At 34.6% G+C, this 16802-nt stretch overlaps 1 protein-coding gene across 4 annotated transcripts in view; it reads left to right on the forward strand.

Moving 5' to 3' along the window:
• The window catches only part of LOC123309994 (glutamine--fructose-6-phosphate aminotransferase [isomerizing] 2-like), a 26303-nt gene extending 9627 nt beyond the window's left edge, over positions 1–16676 (forward strand). The window contains exons 3-14 of one of the 4 annotated variants that reach the window (XM_044893336.1): positions 4192–4281; positions 6374–6687; positions 8161–8302; positions 9746–9772; positions 10633–10656; positions 11655–11815; positions 11987–12202; positions 13242–13464; positions 14109–14353; positions 14618–14773; positions 14872–15024; positions 16338–16676. In XM_044893336.1, the coding sequence (XP_044749271.1) occupies positions 4192–4281; positions 6374–6687; positions 8161–8302; positions 9746–9772; positions 10633–10656; positions 11655–11815; positions 11987–12202; positions 13242–13464; positions 14109–14353; positions 14618–14773; positions 14872–15024; positions 16338–16559 (1973 nt within the window). In that variant the 3' untranslated portion in view covers positions 16560–16676. The remainder of the gene's footprint in view (positions 1–4191; positions 4282–6373; positions 6688–8160; positions 8303–9745; positions 9773–10632; positions 10657–11654; positions 11816–11986; positions 12203–13241; positions 13465–14108; positions 14354–14617; positions 14774–14871; positions 15025–16337) is intronic. The other 3 variants (XM_044893346.1, XM_044893356.1, XM_044893364.1) reach the window with 3 other exon arrangements.
• The last annotated feature ends 126 nt before the right edge of the window (positions 16677–16802 follow it).

The raw sequence follows: 16802 nt of genomic DNA on the forward strand, positions 1-16802 counted from the left end.
ACGGTCATAGCTGACCGTCGTAGTGCAATAAGTTTCGTAAATCGTTTGGACAAAAAGTCATCTACGTGGTTCACTGATGGATCAAAATCAGAAAGGGGCGCCGGCATTGGCGTATATGGACCTAAATTGAGGATCTCCAAAGCCCTGGGAGGTGAAGCCTCTATTTTACAGAACTAGATACTGGCTGTTTACGTATGCGCTCAGGAGTGTCTTAAAATGAACCTTAAAGGTGCGCATATCTATATCACCACGGACAGCCAGGCCTCGCTGAGGTCCCTGGAATCACACTGCCAGAGATCTCTGCTGACATGGGAGTGCCGTAATACCATAAAGCAACTGGCCAGAGACAACAAAGTGACTCTACCATGGGTACCAGGGCACTGTGGTGTTGAAGGAAACGAGAAAGCCGATGAACTTGCAAAAAGAGCATCAAGGTTAATACCTGCTGGACCTGAGCCTTTCTATGGGCTTGGAAAGTACCAATACAATGCAGCGGTCCAACAATGGGAGTTGAACAACAGACTAACCCTCTGGAGAAACACTCCTGGACTTACTCAGTTAAAGAAATTCGTGATGATTTCACCGACCTACACCTTAAAACTGCTAAAGCTGTCACGAGCTGAGCTTCGGGTGATGGTTGGACTGCTAACTGGGCACTGTCGGTACAAATATAATTTGCACCGCATGGGTAAGTCAGCAGATGAGATTTGTAGGCTCTGTGGATCAGAAACAGCTGAACACATGGTATGCAAGTGTCCAGAGCTGGCGGACCTAAGAACCACTCATATGGGGAAACTGGTCCTGGATACTCACGAGGTAACGGCTAAGGCCCCTTAGGATGTTGTCATTTTTATCAACACCATTGACGACCTCCTTCGGTTCCTATGAATGAGTAGGGTAGAGAACAAAAGATCCACATGGTCGCAGTTCATCTCTTGAACTTGCCGCCTAATAATCGTTTTCAAATTTTATATGGTTCATTTTCGTTGTTAATATTTCGTTCAAAATTTGTTGCAACAGGATTTTTGATGTGCGCACACTACGTCCAGTTCTGAACTTGTACTCGTATGTGAAGTAATCACAAATGCAATTGTTTTCCCTTGATTTCCCAACAAAATTACAAGAATTCTTGAAAACCTTCTTACAACACACCCCAATTGGTTATTCTGGAAAACCTATCAAGTTCCAGTGTTATAGTAGAAAAGAAATAGCTTAGGCTTAACCTACACGTACTACTTTCCAAAGTACTGTTTGGACCGACTGAGAGTTGTGGTTCGTGAGTACTACTATGCGTTTCTCTACCTATTAATTCTCTACTCTTCACAGGAGTTCGACAGTTTGGTAGCTTGAAAGTGGTATGGTACGCGGTACGAGTAAGTTAAGCTTTAGGGTTAGGGTTAACCAAAACACCTGATACCTTCTTCAGAAAGGTTTCGTAAATCGTAATTCTATCAGAAGATTTTTTCAGAAGAAATCAAATGGAAAATGACGTGTTTTTAAATGTCAAAAAATGGTTTCGTATAAAACCAAGCTCGCATACTTTATTACAATGGCAGTCGTTTATTCCTTTGCAATAGAACTTTGTAGATTCACATTGTTTTCCTTTAGAAAAACCATAAATTATAAACAAAAATAAATATAATTGCCTCCAAGTATTTCTAGTGACGTCTATTACCTTATCTTGATTGTATTCGAAATACAACTCTGATTTTTCACATTCATTATTTTTCTTCGAAATGACGTTTATAAGTGGAAAATAGATTATTAGATAGTTTTTTCTTATCGGTATTTTTCATGGAATTATTCAAGGAAATCTTGGAATTCTGATGTTTTTGGAAATCGATAATAATTGTCGTTAATCTAATCAGGATTAGCTCGACTCAGTCACAAAACTCTCCCATTTTTCAAAATGCAATTTTAGTATTGATATCTTTTCGTAATTGTTATCACTTTCTCGAAAATACGTTGAAGAAGTAGATTATTCTGATTGAATCACGAATAATTTCAAAAAAAAACCTGACAACAAGTTGAAGGAAGTGAAAAATGTTATTGAGGATTGAAATCTATTAGTTTATGTTCTGAAATTCGATTAAATTGATGAAGAGATTTGAGATTCCGGAAGTAACCATACTATAATTGTTTTCCCAATACTGATGGCATGTTTCAAGGGGAGGGAATAAAGATTTTTTATATATAGATACGCAGAATATACAGCATGACCGCAACAATTTGCGGTGAAACTAGCTAAATCCATCGAGGATCCCAAAACATTTTTTGTGTTCATTTATGTCAAACCTCTTTTCCTTGAGACACCTGTATTGTTAAATTGAGTATCTATTACAGGTGTTCCAGAATGAATGAAAAATCCTGGAACAAAGGACTCATAGAAGAGCTACTATGGACGCTTTGAAAAAATTACGAAATAAATCAATTTTTCCCTAGAAAATTATTTCTTTCAATAATGATTTTCACTACACCTCGTTTCTGTGTACCTACCACAGTTACAAATAAATCAGATCCATCGGTTTTCTCGTTGTAAAATAGTCTTCATTGATTAGGTATACCGGGTGTCCCAGAGCTTTTAGGCCAGCAGATATCTCAGTTACCTGCGGAAAAAAAAAATTGAAAAAAATACTTGTCGTAGGAGACCATACGCTCTTTCATGCAGCATAGCAAAATCCACCCCCTGACAAACAACCCCTGAGAAACAACCCCTAACTTTTGTTTTTCAAATGGCACCCCCATGTTTGTTTGGCTTCAACTGACAGCTCTTTTTAATTCTCAATCAATGATATATCATAATATGTAGTTGTAAAGATAGTCACTCGATAAAATTGAATTCGTTAGTGGGTACTGTTAATTGGACTGATCGAATTAGTCCACATTGTAGAGACAAGAAAAAGTGGATGTTGAAAAAAAAGAGTCAATAAAATGTTAGAACTTTTTGTGCTTTGTTTTATTCCTACGGTATCTGGATGACAAATTGGTATCAGTCGTGATATTACAGCTGAGCGTACAAATTCGTATTTCATTTGTATTTTTATTTTCCATAATTCTGCATGCCATTCTAGCTACCATGATACATCATTGAATGAGAAATGAAAAAAACTGTAAGTTGAAGCACAACAAACATGGGGGTGCAATTTGAAAAACAAAAGTTAGGGGTGGTTTCTCGGGGGTTGTTTGTCAGGGGGTGGATTTTGCTATGCTGCATGAAAGAGCGTATGGTCTCCTACGACAAGTATTTTTTTCAATTTTTTTTTTCCGCAGGTAACTGAGATATTTGCTGGCCTAAAGGCTCTGGGACACCCGGTATACCAATAGATTTGTGGAAATCCATATAAATAGCTGTTGCAATTTTTTGGGAACAAAATCCCAACTTTCATGGCAATTCTTATTTTCTATAAGTTATGAAGACACAATTTTGAAATCTGCATGTTTTCAAATTGTTTTTCCTACCAAGAACTTACACAAAATAAAGTTTGTGTTCATACAGTGTTTTGCTCTCTTCTGGTAATTTCATGTACATACATAGAATATTTAGCAAAAAACCGATGGATTCGATTTATTTATATCAGTGATGCACAGAAACGCAACATTGTATAGTAGAAATCTTTATTTTGTAAAACTTTTTGCCTATTTTCTCCAATAGCTAATCTATGAGGTGTTTCGGAATTATCCATTCATTCTGGGACACCCTGTATCGAATAAATTTATACTAAATGTAGGGGTAACCTATCCAACTATAGCCGACTAAGAATTAATTCTGAATCATTATAGAATTAACTTTTCAATATCACTTAAATTCAAAAATTCTCAATATGTTTTTGGTTATTACTAAAAAAAGTGTAACTTCCTATCAAAATTTCAGATTCTTTATTCTCGAACTATTGAATTGCAACAAGTCCCGTTACGTTTCAGAGAAACTGCTTCCAATGCTATTTACCAATTTACCATAGGATCATGTCCGTTCCTATAGGATCTAATTTCTACAGATTCGAGAATTGAGCGCCAGCTTAGTTTTAGGCTTGTAATAAGTGAAACGCAAATCTTAGCCCAGAAACAAACGGCATTCGCCCAAATTTTATAATGACAGCGAATCCAGTGTGCTTTTTATCTGATTTTATACAATATTTATTTTTGGGCTTTAATCTGCCAACAGTATTTGGTAGCTAAATGATTTTATTTCAGGTGTCGCCATCGACAGCAATGATGAAAACCTCATAGCAGTAATTAAGAAATCTGGCAAAGTGAAGCAACTTGAAGAAGAAATAAAAAATCGTGAGTACTCATTTTTTGTTTCCAGATAAATCGACGAAGAAAATTATTTTTTGATGAAAATTAATACTAATTTTCTAGTACATTCCGATACTTTAAAACTAGCAGTTGCATTCATGTCTCTTATTATTTTTTTTATTATCGAAAAGTTTCCATTTTTGACACCTCATATCTCACACTGAGAGAAAAAAAGCATTGTGGCAATTAAAAAATTTAATAAATATAGCCTCAAGTAGCTAAGTTAATAGAACCAACTAAATAATTGTCATTGCTTTCAAACTATTGAGACAATAAATTTTTTTAGTTGTATCAATTCAATTTTATTTGATTATATGTATTACTTCATTACTTTATTACAACTAATTCGGTTTATTTGACCTTACTAAAATAGTTTAATTATTAGAACCATCTTTCCTCTTCCATCGAATAATTCATTTGATTATCACAATAAAACCACTTATTTGCATCGGAGAATGCATTCAATTATCACAATAGAATCCCTGTATTACTCCAATGCAATTTGTAATGTTTGCGATAGGGGTGGTAGACAAAAAATTGATTTATGAAAAATTATATTTATTGAAAATAAAATACATAAGGAATGTTCGAAACAATGTAAAACTCAAACTATCCTCCAATAAATAATCTATAATATACAATATAATAAGGATAATGAGGTTGTTTCCCTCAATATAATCATATATAATTATACATGAGTATATTTATTTATAAATCAAAATGTGAAAGGTGAAACGTTATATAGCTTGCAGTTTGGTCAATCAAAATGAAGTTTTCGCTAATACTTTTTTCATTCAAGTCAGTAGGATAAAACGAAACATCTTTTTCTGATAAATTCACGAATTCATCAAATTCAATTCAGTAAATAATAACTCTCACCTTTCAATTATAATTTTTAAGCAACCATTGCACAATAAGTTAATTTGAAATCAGTAATCAGTTCCTTCAGTCTGCTCATCCAGTAAATCGAAGGTAGTGTCATCAATACATTTATCTGTAAAAAAAATCACTTATGAAAAACTTCTATAACAACTATAGGTAATATTCAGAATAAAATCAAACCATATAAACATAAACAACAGAAATAAGGAAACTTAAACCTACAAACAAAAAACAAACCAGCTCAATAGTGAAATAGCTCTTTTCGTGATATTTGACGCAACATCGGAAAATATTTTTTTCAAAACCAAAACCATGCACCTGTTAAAATTGATACAGTCAACTCACCTTCAAATCATTTAATGAGAAGGAAGAAATTAAAATTTCTTTGACTTTTCACTCATTATAGGTAGGTAGGTACCACTATATAGTCACTAGTTTTTCACATATTTCCGCGTATCGCATGTCGCATAACTAATCTGGCAGGAGTCTGGATCACTTCTTGGCGTAGGGTGTAGGTTTGTCTAAGCAAGTGGACCGTTAAATTCGTTCTGTGCGAGCAGAGGGGATGGTGTAATAAAACCGATTATTTGGAAGAAATGTTCTATTTGATTATTGTAACTCTTTGTTTCATAACTGGGAAAATAATACGTATTGGAGGAATGAACGTATGTGTTCAAAATAACTAACCAACTATATTTCTCAGTTCCTCATCACCACAACGAAAAAGATGAGTTCGCAATATTGCATGAAACTTATTGTAATAATTAACTCATCGAAAAAAAATTGATGTATTGAACGAACCATTCGAAATTGTAGGTTCAATGGAACATTTAATCGAACAGAAAAACATTTTAATTGACACAATGCGCACCCTCCAACTAACAGATTTCAATTGAAATCTTTTTTCTCAGTGCAGAAGGGGTGCATATTTGCATATATTTTTTTGAATTGAATATTAATTTTGTCGAACAAGGAATTGCCTTTTGCATTTTTGCTGTATCTTCAGGAAACACAAGCATCAGGCATAAGGTGCTGACTGCCTGTGTCTAATAACAGGAGTTTCTTAAGAATTCCTTCATATCTTTTTTTAGCAAATCTTTCATTTACTCGAAATCCATTCGGTTGTGAATAATTAAGGCAATATGAAGTTGAGCCTTATGTAATCTCATTAAAATTATGTAATCTTCCTCATCAGGTTCCAACGAATTCGATGTAGATGAAATAAGCGAAATTCACTGTGGAATTGCCCACACACGTTGGGCCACGCACGGTGTACCAAACGCCATCAACGCTCACCCTCATAGATCGGGCAAGGATCATGGTTTCGTAGTCGTCCACAACGGCATATTGACCAATTACAAGGAGGTGAAAGTATTGCTAGAGAAAAAAGGATACAACTTTGAGAGCGAAACCGACACAGAGGTTATCGCTAAATTGATTCATCACTTCTACGAAAAACATCCGAATTATTCATTCAGAGAATTGGTGGAGCAGACGATTCAGCAATTGGTAAGTTCAGATTATGTAAATGGTACCTACCAGTAACCATCGATCTACCATTTTTTCGAACAAGGAGAGAAGATTGATAGTGGCATCCCTTCTATCGAGCGTTTGAGAAAAATGAGAAGCAATTTTTTTATGTTCGGTACAATAACAGCCCTTGGCCACGTAGCTATACTCTCCAGTCACAATTGGTTAATTATTTCCTATTGTTTACATGAAAAAAACGACATAACCAATACTTTGGTTTTACGTTCGCCGGGCGGACCAACATAGAAAAGCTCTCAAATGTCCAGTATATTTTTAGAGCTAAATAGACATTGGGAAAAGATTTTTTCATGTTAAGCTTGCACAGATCTTGTCATAGATCGAATGGACTTCTTTTTTCATCAATTACGGCTACTAGCTTTTTCGAAACTGCAAGTTCTTGGCAAAAGTCAACTAGATGGAAGTTTATCGAATATTTTTGAGCTAAATCGGCTTTATGTTTTTGCAGATATTCAGCCGATATTTAGAAAAACGCGTGGTCACCAGGGAAGGCAAAATTTTTATGTAGACTCTTTACAATATCTAACCATATTTCAGTTGTTGCTAAAATTTGGTAACACACTGATTTCATTTCTTTGGAAAATAAACTAGTCCCAACTAGTTTATTTCGATGTGATGCCTTATCTCGTTAGAAATACATTTTTATTCAAAGAGTGGTTCGATATCTAATTTTTGTTATGCAGTTAACAGAAGATGTTACATATCACGTCATAAATTATTCACGGATAAAACGTTTTTTATTTTTCTAACATGCCACAGAAATACCTAATTTTATAAGAATGCAGGATGAAAAGTGTCCAGCAGGTAGCTTTTTTTTGTGAAAATTGGTGATCATTAGGAATGTCCGGTATATATTCAACTGAAATGTTCTCGTTTGGAGATACCGGAAGAGAGCCAAACTTTTTTTATATCAAATAGGACACTATATTTTATTACATTTCTTTATTCGCCACAAAGTTGACATGAAGATAGTCTAACAGCCGTTTTCAATAAACCTATATATCCATCGTTTCGCTTACTGACGATTGGAAACCATTCTAAAATATTTCTACAGTAGATCATAGAAACGACATCAGATGGTTTTTCTATCTTTATAATAAACCTATCAATGTTTATTGAAAACGGCCGTGAAATGAATTATTATAACTGCCAAAAATCTTCGGAATAAGGTATAAGGCGTGAAACATTTCTAGATAAAGATTTTCGCGCCCCATCTAATGGTCTATTTACTCCTATTTAGAGTCGATTTAGAGCTTAATAACATTTCGATCAACTTAAACAACAAGTAGAATTTAGCTAGAGAGTATTCTCTGGGGAAAGTACAATATGCAACTCTGTTACTTTTCTCATCAGAAAGTTATAACAATTTATTGTCTTTCAAATGTAGATAAAATTTCACGGCTATGAATACTATCATATCACTTCTTTTTCAAGGAAGGTGCATTTGCCCTCTGCTTCAAATCAAAGTACTTCCCTGGGGAAACAGTAGCAACCAGAAGAGGTTCACCCCTATTGGTTGGTATTAAAACAAAATCAAGGTGGGCGACCGACCATGTACCCATTTCTTATGGAAAAGGTAAGATAATATTTATCGCTTAGTATAACAATTATTTTTCTATGCAAAATTATCAAACAAAGTAGAAAATGAGGCCGTAGAAAGTAGTCGTAGTTTTGGTTTTGTAGAAAAAAATTTCATAAATCCTTCGTTGTTCGGGGATATTATTTTATAAATCGCAGATATTCCACTGGACTTCAGGTAATGATCAATTTTTAAAACGAATTTTACGTCACAACTTATTTGTGAATTCGTTTGATATTTCGTTGATCGACGTCGACTTTGAATTCGTGTTGTATATCACTGTCAAAATACCGTCGAAATATTACTTTCCATTGCTTTTTGGTGAATTCTATTTTAACTTTAACTGCACTTTATATTTGACTAACTTCGATGGCTTTTTTTGTTCTAATATTGTTCTCTTTGCTTCCGTTTTAACAGATTTTTTCTAATTGTCCATTTAACAACCACATTAAATTTTTGTCTTTTAATTATTTTTTATTATAAGATGAATACTATTCGAATTCACTTTCATTTCGAGAAATTTGTTTTTAATTCAATTTCGATACGGATCTGATGAATATCTGAGAAGTTTTTTAAACTTCTTGTGAAATTAGTTCTCACGCTCAAGACATCAAGATCTGACAGTTGAGTCAGTAAAACAAAATTGTAATGATTGACATAGAGATATTTTAGATAATCAAAGCAATCGATCATTGGATCATACTAATTATTTTTGACTGCTATATGCCCGAGAAAAATATATATTTTCTGCATTTTTTCTAACATTTACACTTAATAATCTTTGAATAACCTGCATTCCGAACTACAAATTTGTCTTTTAGATAAAAAGGGTTAAAAAGATCTGCCTTCAAGTAGGCTATGAATTTTGAAGGTTAATATTTTGCGCTAGAACATGCTTCGCTTCTGCGCTAAAAGTTTGTAGCATTTTTCGCGCTAGCGTTTCTTATGGTGGATTCATGTAGCGAAAACAGGATCTTTCTGAAACTATGCTGAATCCCGAAACACAGAAAAAGACTTCCATATGAAAACATTTTGAAGAGGTTATATTCGCATCTGAAACAATTTGATAGTTTTATCAAATACCTCAGAATGTTATAAAGAAACTAAGCACTACATTCACGCACAGAAGACCAATCTTCAAAATTCCAGAGTCTACTTGACGACGAACGTTAGTACATGCCTTTTTTGTTATCAATATCTCTATGGATAAAACATGAGAAACCTACTTAGGTTTTCCCTATCGAAACGAATTTAAGATTTCATTTTGTGGATTCAGAAGTGAATTTGAATTATTTTATAGTATCCAGGAAGCTTTATTACACTTTTCGTTTCTTTATTTATAGCTCAGTTTTTCTTTTTCATGAATAACAAAATATTCATATCTAACAACTGTGTTATTTCATTCTTGTTTTCACCTTTTCCTGATGACTGCACTTCCAGATGAACCTACGAGACGTTTGTCTGAAGGTACTTACTCATTTTATCTTTTTCTGTACTTTTTCAGTTAGAAGATCCAATAATTTTCAGTTTGTGGACTTTTTGCGATTACTAATAAAATTTTCATTTTACAAAACAGTGATAAGGTAGTTTAAAAGGCCCAACAACTTTTTTTCGCATTTGGAAATGATGAATGTTTTCAGACCAAAACAGTTAATTTTATCAGATTTTGGGAAATCAAATTTTGTGAATGATTTACTTTTGTTTTGAATAGCGAAATTGAAATAACCATTCTGAGAAATAAATATTGTTGACTTAATGCTAGCTATTTCTTTTGAATTCTATTTTGGAAGAAACTTATTGGTTCTTAAATTGCTCTCTCAATCGGAGGTTTGGTGGTCCGTCGTAATTTTTTTATTCAAAAATGCTTTTCATAATTTTTCTGCTATTCTGGTTATTTTTCCATTTCTCTTTTCAATTTTAATTATTCTTATTCATTTCTCATTATCATATTTTTTTTGTTTGCATATAAATCTATTCCCAGAGAAATAATTCACATTATGCTTGATATCGAAACTTTTTCGGAAAATCATATATAGAAATTCTTATTCTTTTGTCGAAACTTGTAATTAGTATGTTTTGGAATTTTCCGAAGTGAATTGACTTGATATGTTGCCATCGTTCGAAATGGTCTGTAAATATATTTTTTTTGTAGAGATAAAGTAACTTGGTAAAAGAGATACGGGTGGTAGAATGGCATGAAATTAATTGATTGATTTTTTCCTTAACCGTCATAGTTTCTTTTAGCCATTTTCTCTGGGGATTGGTTTCTTGCTTTTTGTTTTGTTCGTATTTTTTTTAATGTTTGTGTTTGTTTGTGTCATATGCAGGAGACCCTGAGACAAACCATTCAGGTAGTACCTACTTTTTCCTTAATCATTCTTTGTTCGCTTCATGCTATGTACTTTTTAGACTTTTCTGTGCTTTTTACCATATGGTGACGGAGATTTCATTGGTTTTTGTTTTTTAATTGGTAAGTATACATCACTAATATCCAACATGCATTTTCAGTTGTTTAACAGTATCTGACATACATATTTAAACTGGTGTTGGTGCAACGCCGTCAATGTTCAAACAGAACAAAATTTGTGATTTTTTGAAAGAGTTTTTTTTCTGGCTATATTTACATTTTTGAAAAATATAATTACATTTTTGGGGTTCAATGTGTTATATGATCCCTCAAATATCTACTATACATTTGTTGGTTTTGTTATCAAGCGAGTTCGTAGAAAAATATCTGAAATATGGAAATGCTTAATCTGATCTCATTGATAAAACAGTGTTGTTATGCTCCTTGTTCTATAGTTAGGTGGAAAGATGTAGAACATTGTATTTCAAATAAAAAATAAGTAAACTTGCGGGACTTGAAGTTCATCGGATTTAGGTATGTATTTAATTTTTTCCGAAAACCATACATGATGATTTCATTAGAAACGCATCGATGAAAAATTTGGTTATAAAGTGTTTCAACAAGGTAGTGTTTTATATGACGAACGTTTCGAAGAGTGAAGCATTTTTTTATTGAAAAAAAAATCGTTTTCTACAAAAATATTTCAGAAATGTTTTCTGTACTTTATAAACAAAACCTTACCACATCGTTAAAATGCACTCATCACAAAAAAGTACTTTGAACCTATTCGGAGTCTAGAATATAATTCTGACATTTTCAGATTTCCCTTCACCACCAACAATTTTTCAGAAATCACCGATTTTGTTCCATGGCAATGTGACTAATTCTATAAATAATTTTTCACCAATTGCTATGTAGTCCCTAAAGGTTGAGGCTTTCTCCTTCTTGGAGATCTTTCCATGTCTTTTTACTGGGTATTAATGGTTCATCCGAAATTTGTAGATCATCGTATTCATGCGAGGACTAATGGCGACCTTGAACTTCTGCCAAGATGTGACTCCACTACTGAATTCGAATTGTTGGAGGACAAACAAGTGGAATACTTTTTCGCTTCCGATGCATCCGCCATAATTGAACACACCAATCGCGTTATCTACTTCGAGGTAAGCAGAAAAAATAGGGTATATGGGTTGCACTAAATAATTTCTCGGCAGCCATATTTGAAATGGAGAAATATCAGCTTGTAATGAATCTTTTTGCAATGTTCACTTCTTTTTTTGCTGTTTACTTGTTGTAATTTGGACGATGAGCTCATGGGTTTTTTCTGATTTCAGGATGACGACGTAGCCGCAGTAAGGAATGGACTACTCAGTATTCACCGACTCAAAAGGGTGGCCGATGAGTCTCAGTCCAGAGAAATAACCACGTTGAAGATGGAGTTGCAGCAGATAATGAAGGGCAACTACGATTACTTCATGCAGAAGGAAATTTTTGAACAACCAGAATCCGTGGTTAACACAATGAGAGGAAGATTGAATTTTGAAACTGGGGTAGGAAAATCTTATCTATTTGAGTTTTACAGGGTGCGGCAAAACAGATTATGAAAAAGCTTAAACGAGCACATATCAATGCGGCCTCCTCTTCATAGATACGATATCCCATGATACGATGATCCGAAAATGCTCTTATTGGTCGATAATGTGGATTTTCAAAATCATCATCTTCATTGCTGTATCCCGTTACCGGGAATAAATCTTCAAAAAGACAAAAAAACGGTGCGAACAGACTTATACTTTCTTAGGGCTAATTGCGACTGTGTGCCCTTCTGTGACTAAAGAGACCAACCGTGACCGGCGTGACCTACAGATCCTTCCACACTCCGGGCATGGATAGTCACCAACCAGATCTGGCCGCCGCTGTATCCTTCTCGATTCTCCATTATAACTGTGTACCAAAGACCCCCACTGTGACCTGTCTAACGCTAGTTGTTCCCAGTTATGATTGGCATTAACTGATTTTAGGGATTGATGTAGTATATCCTTAAACCGCTTATACTGGCCTCCTGGTTTTCGAGCTCCCTCAGTGAATTCGCCATACAGAGCTATTTTGGGGAGTCTTATCTTTTGCATCCTCAGAACGTGCCCGCTCCATCTGAGTCGGGCCCTCGTTACTTGAGTCTCAATTGTTGTATAACTCGCGCGTTGAAAGACTTCTGCATTTGAAACTTTGTGGAACCATCTGATGTGCATTATTTGTCTTAGATGACGTTGTTCTGTTTATTTCAAAATAATCGACGAATAGAATCCATTTTCCGATCTTCGATATCCATACAATACGTGATATCCTACCATAGATATGGTGTCTATGAACAAGAGGCCTAATGCATCAAGTTTCGAAAATAAGTAATATTATAACTGCCACTGCCACTTTATAACACTTTTAGGTACTGTGCCCCACTACATTGTTACGTCCAAAGTTTGTATTTATCCAAGTTATCAGTTCTTATTCTCCAATTTTTCGATTGATTTCAACTTGTGAAGATATTGTTACCTGATAGATAAGATATCGCTCATTAGTTCACTGTTGCAGTGCGTTACATTGGGAGGCATAAAAGAATATGTACCTGAAATAAAGCGATGCAGGAGATTAATGCTCATTGGATGTGGAACCAGTTACCATAGTGCAATAGCAACTAGACAAATTCTCGAAGAACTGACTGAGCTTCCTGTTATGGTGGAATTAGCAAGTGACTTTTTGGATAGATTGACTCCCGTATTCAGGGATGACGTATGCTTCTTCATTTCTCAATCAGGTGAGGATTAGACGTAGAGCTCTGAAGCTTGAATTTATTGACAAATTGTTAATTCGAAAAAAAAAAAACTTGGAAAATTATCCGATCAATAAGACCACGCCCGGAACAACAATATGAAAAAAGAGGAAAGCACTAAAGTGAAGTTAGAAACATTAGCGCGCTAGTTCAAATTTATTACCCGAACTGTCATCTATCCTGATATGTCCTGAACTCATCTAGTTTCTGAGATACCGATTTCTTTGTATTATATTTAATTTTATAGTGATACGATCCTCCAGAAATTTTCTAGAATTTTACAACTAATTACTGAGTTTCAATTCAATTGGATCAGTGATTCTTCAGGTATTCAAAAATTTTAGATAATTGCAAAAACATAGAGCCTATTAATCTCATTAACGAACTTAAATTGGTGTATTATTTTCAACCTATCCTGAAGATTCAGATCTGGACGGACTAACGGAATCGATTTTGACCTTGATTTCATCAATGTGTCCAATCTAATCGTTTGAAACCATTTTGACCCAAAATTAGAAAATTACAGGCATTTGGGCAAAATGATAACACTCTTATTCCTAGGATAGGCAGTAGAATTGAACTACTGCAATCTATATGCAAACTTAATTCTATTAATTTCTTTAACACAGGTGAAACTGCCGATACTCTTATGGCATTGCGTTACTGCAAAAACAAAGGGGCGCTCATAGTAGGTATTACAAACACAGTTGGTAGTTCAATTTGTAGAGAATCACACTGTGGAGTACATATCAACGCAGGACCCGAGATTGGTGTTGCATCAACTAAAGCTTATACTAGTCAGTTTATAGCTCTGGTAATGTTTGCACTTGTTATGAGCGAAGATCGATTGTCCCTGCAGAGAAGAAGGCAGGAGGTGAGTTTTATCTTCATTCAGAAGTATACTTTGTGTGGTAATACTGCATCTGTCAAGACATACTTACCTTATTATCAAAATCCATCGTAGTGTAATTTCTTGAAATTCAGAATTCAGTTTAAAAAAAAGTGAACTAAGTTTGAAGTGAAGTGTCGCTAAATTGATTCAGATCTTGTAGTAGATGCGCAATAATCGTTTAATGTATTTTTATTTTTAATATTAATAGCTGTACAATAATCCCTTAATGTATTTTTATTATTAAAGATTATTGAGGGTCTGAAGAATCTCCAAAATCAAATAAGAGCTGTATTGAAGTTGGACAATGAAGTGAAGAATATTGCCGAAGATTTGTACAAAAAGAAATCCTTGCTTATCATGGGAAGAGGTTATAATTTCGCTACATGCCTGGAAGGGGCTCTGGTATGTTTTATCAGTAACTTCATCATGATTTGAATTTGAAAATATGCACAGGAATTGAAACAATGATACTTAAAAACATTTTTTCGCGATTATTTTAGAAAGTGAAGGAATTAACGTATATGCACAGTGAAGGAATAATGGCTGGTGAATTGAAACATGGACCACTTGCTCTTATTGACGAAACGATGCCTGTCATGATGATAATCACAAGGGACCCTGTTTATGCTAAATGCATGAATGCTCTACAGCAGGTAAAATAATTGAACTATTCATTAACAAGTTCAAACTCGCGGCTTACTCGCGTATTATTGTAAAACGTTAGAGTCATCCTTCATTATATAGGAATGAAATCGAAAACCTTGAATAAATTCTCTACACTGTAGTGAAACCCCATCAAAATCATCTGACATCTGGTTCGGGAGTCACGTAAGGACAAAAGACACGCGGACTTTCACATTTATAATAGTACAAGGGTTGCTATTTATGTATTGAAAACTGACAACACTGGAATGCCTAGTGAAATAAGCCATCGTCATTTTGAAGTTTGAAATTTTGTTTACTTATATAGTAGGTATACATTTTATCTCAGCCCAAAAATGGAATTAAATTTCAAGAAGTTTCGAGCTCTGATTTCTCAGGACCTTTGACGTAGTCTACCTCAAGAATAGTGCATCAATCAACTTATTCCAACTTGAAGCACCATCCAAGACATTGTATATCGCTGATAAACCGAATTCAAATGTGGCCTTAGTTAGCTCACTCACTAAGTTGAAGCAGAACATAAAAAATGCCAAAAATGACCGGTGGTGTGCGTAAATTTATGGGCAAAGATTTGTCATATGACATATCGTGAAGTAGAGGCATGTGTTAGCATTAGTAGGACCAGCATATCTAAGATTTTGCACATTTCGGCGTTAGCGGTCTATCTGCGTGTTCAAACCCCATTTGTAGACAGATGCTTCAGAACAGGCTCCTGTCGATTGATACCGTAAAATGCTCAAAAAATACAACTGGAGTAAATCCAAAGCCATATAAGGCATCATCCTAGTTGACGAGTCTTGGATTTATCCACATGAACTAGAAAGGACCAATGGGCAGGCGATTTGAGTGTTTCAAGGTGAGGAGAAGCTAACAGAAGTGACTCGTTCACGAAGCGATATAAGTAAGGAAATATCTTCTAATGTTAATGAGTTATGTCATTAAGGATTTATGGCGTTTTAAGGTTTCAAAACTAGGACTTGAAGTGCTGATATATTGGCAGGAAAACTCGTGGATATGCTTTTCGAAGTCTGAATTGTGTTGCCAGTAGAATCATTAACTTGCCGATGTTCTTGCTCTAGCATTCATTTCCACAAGACATCTTATTGTCCATAACTGTCAACCGTCTAAATTACTCTTTCCTTCTGAATTTCGATGAATAATTTGTAGCGAATTTTGCATAAGGAAACTGACGTAGCGCACCTAGCTTTCAATTCAATCGAATATGTTTGAACCTAACCTAACCTAACCTAGCATTCAATTCAATCGAATATGTTAAAAAGCTAAACTTGAACTGAATTTATAGGTAACTGCACGCGAAGGTCGACCGATTCTTATTTGCGAGGAAGGGGACCAGGAGACTATGAAATTTGGGTACAAATGTTTGCAAGTTCCTAAAACGGTCGACTGCCTACAAGGTATTTTGACTGTCATTCCTATGCAACTGCTTAGTTTCCACACAGCTGTTTTGAGAGGATGCAACGTCGATTGTCCTAGGAATTTAGCTAAGAGTGTAACAGTTGAATGATTAAATTGCTATTGAATTGGTGGTACATGAAATACCCTCAAATGTCTTTATCCAACAAAATCGAACCAATAGAGTAATCATGGACTGAAAATCTAGAGGATTTGGGAAAATATTTAGGAAAAAAAAGTTTTTGCAAGTTTTGAATAATTTTTTTTCAATCTTCACATTCCCGATCTCAACGTGTTCATTTCTGCAATGCATTTATTAGCAAGCTATTGAATCCTCAATTTTGATGATTTGTTA

This window comes from Coccinella septempunctata, chromosome 1 (genome assembly GCF_907165205.1).
Source record: "Coccinella septempunctata chromosome 1, icCocSept1.1, whole genome shotgun sequence".
Lineage (NCBI taxonomy): Eukaryota > Metazoa > Arthropoda > Insecta > Coleoptera > Coccinellidae > Coccinella > Coccinella septempunctata.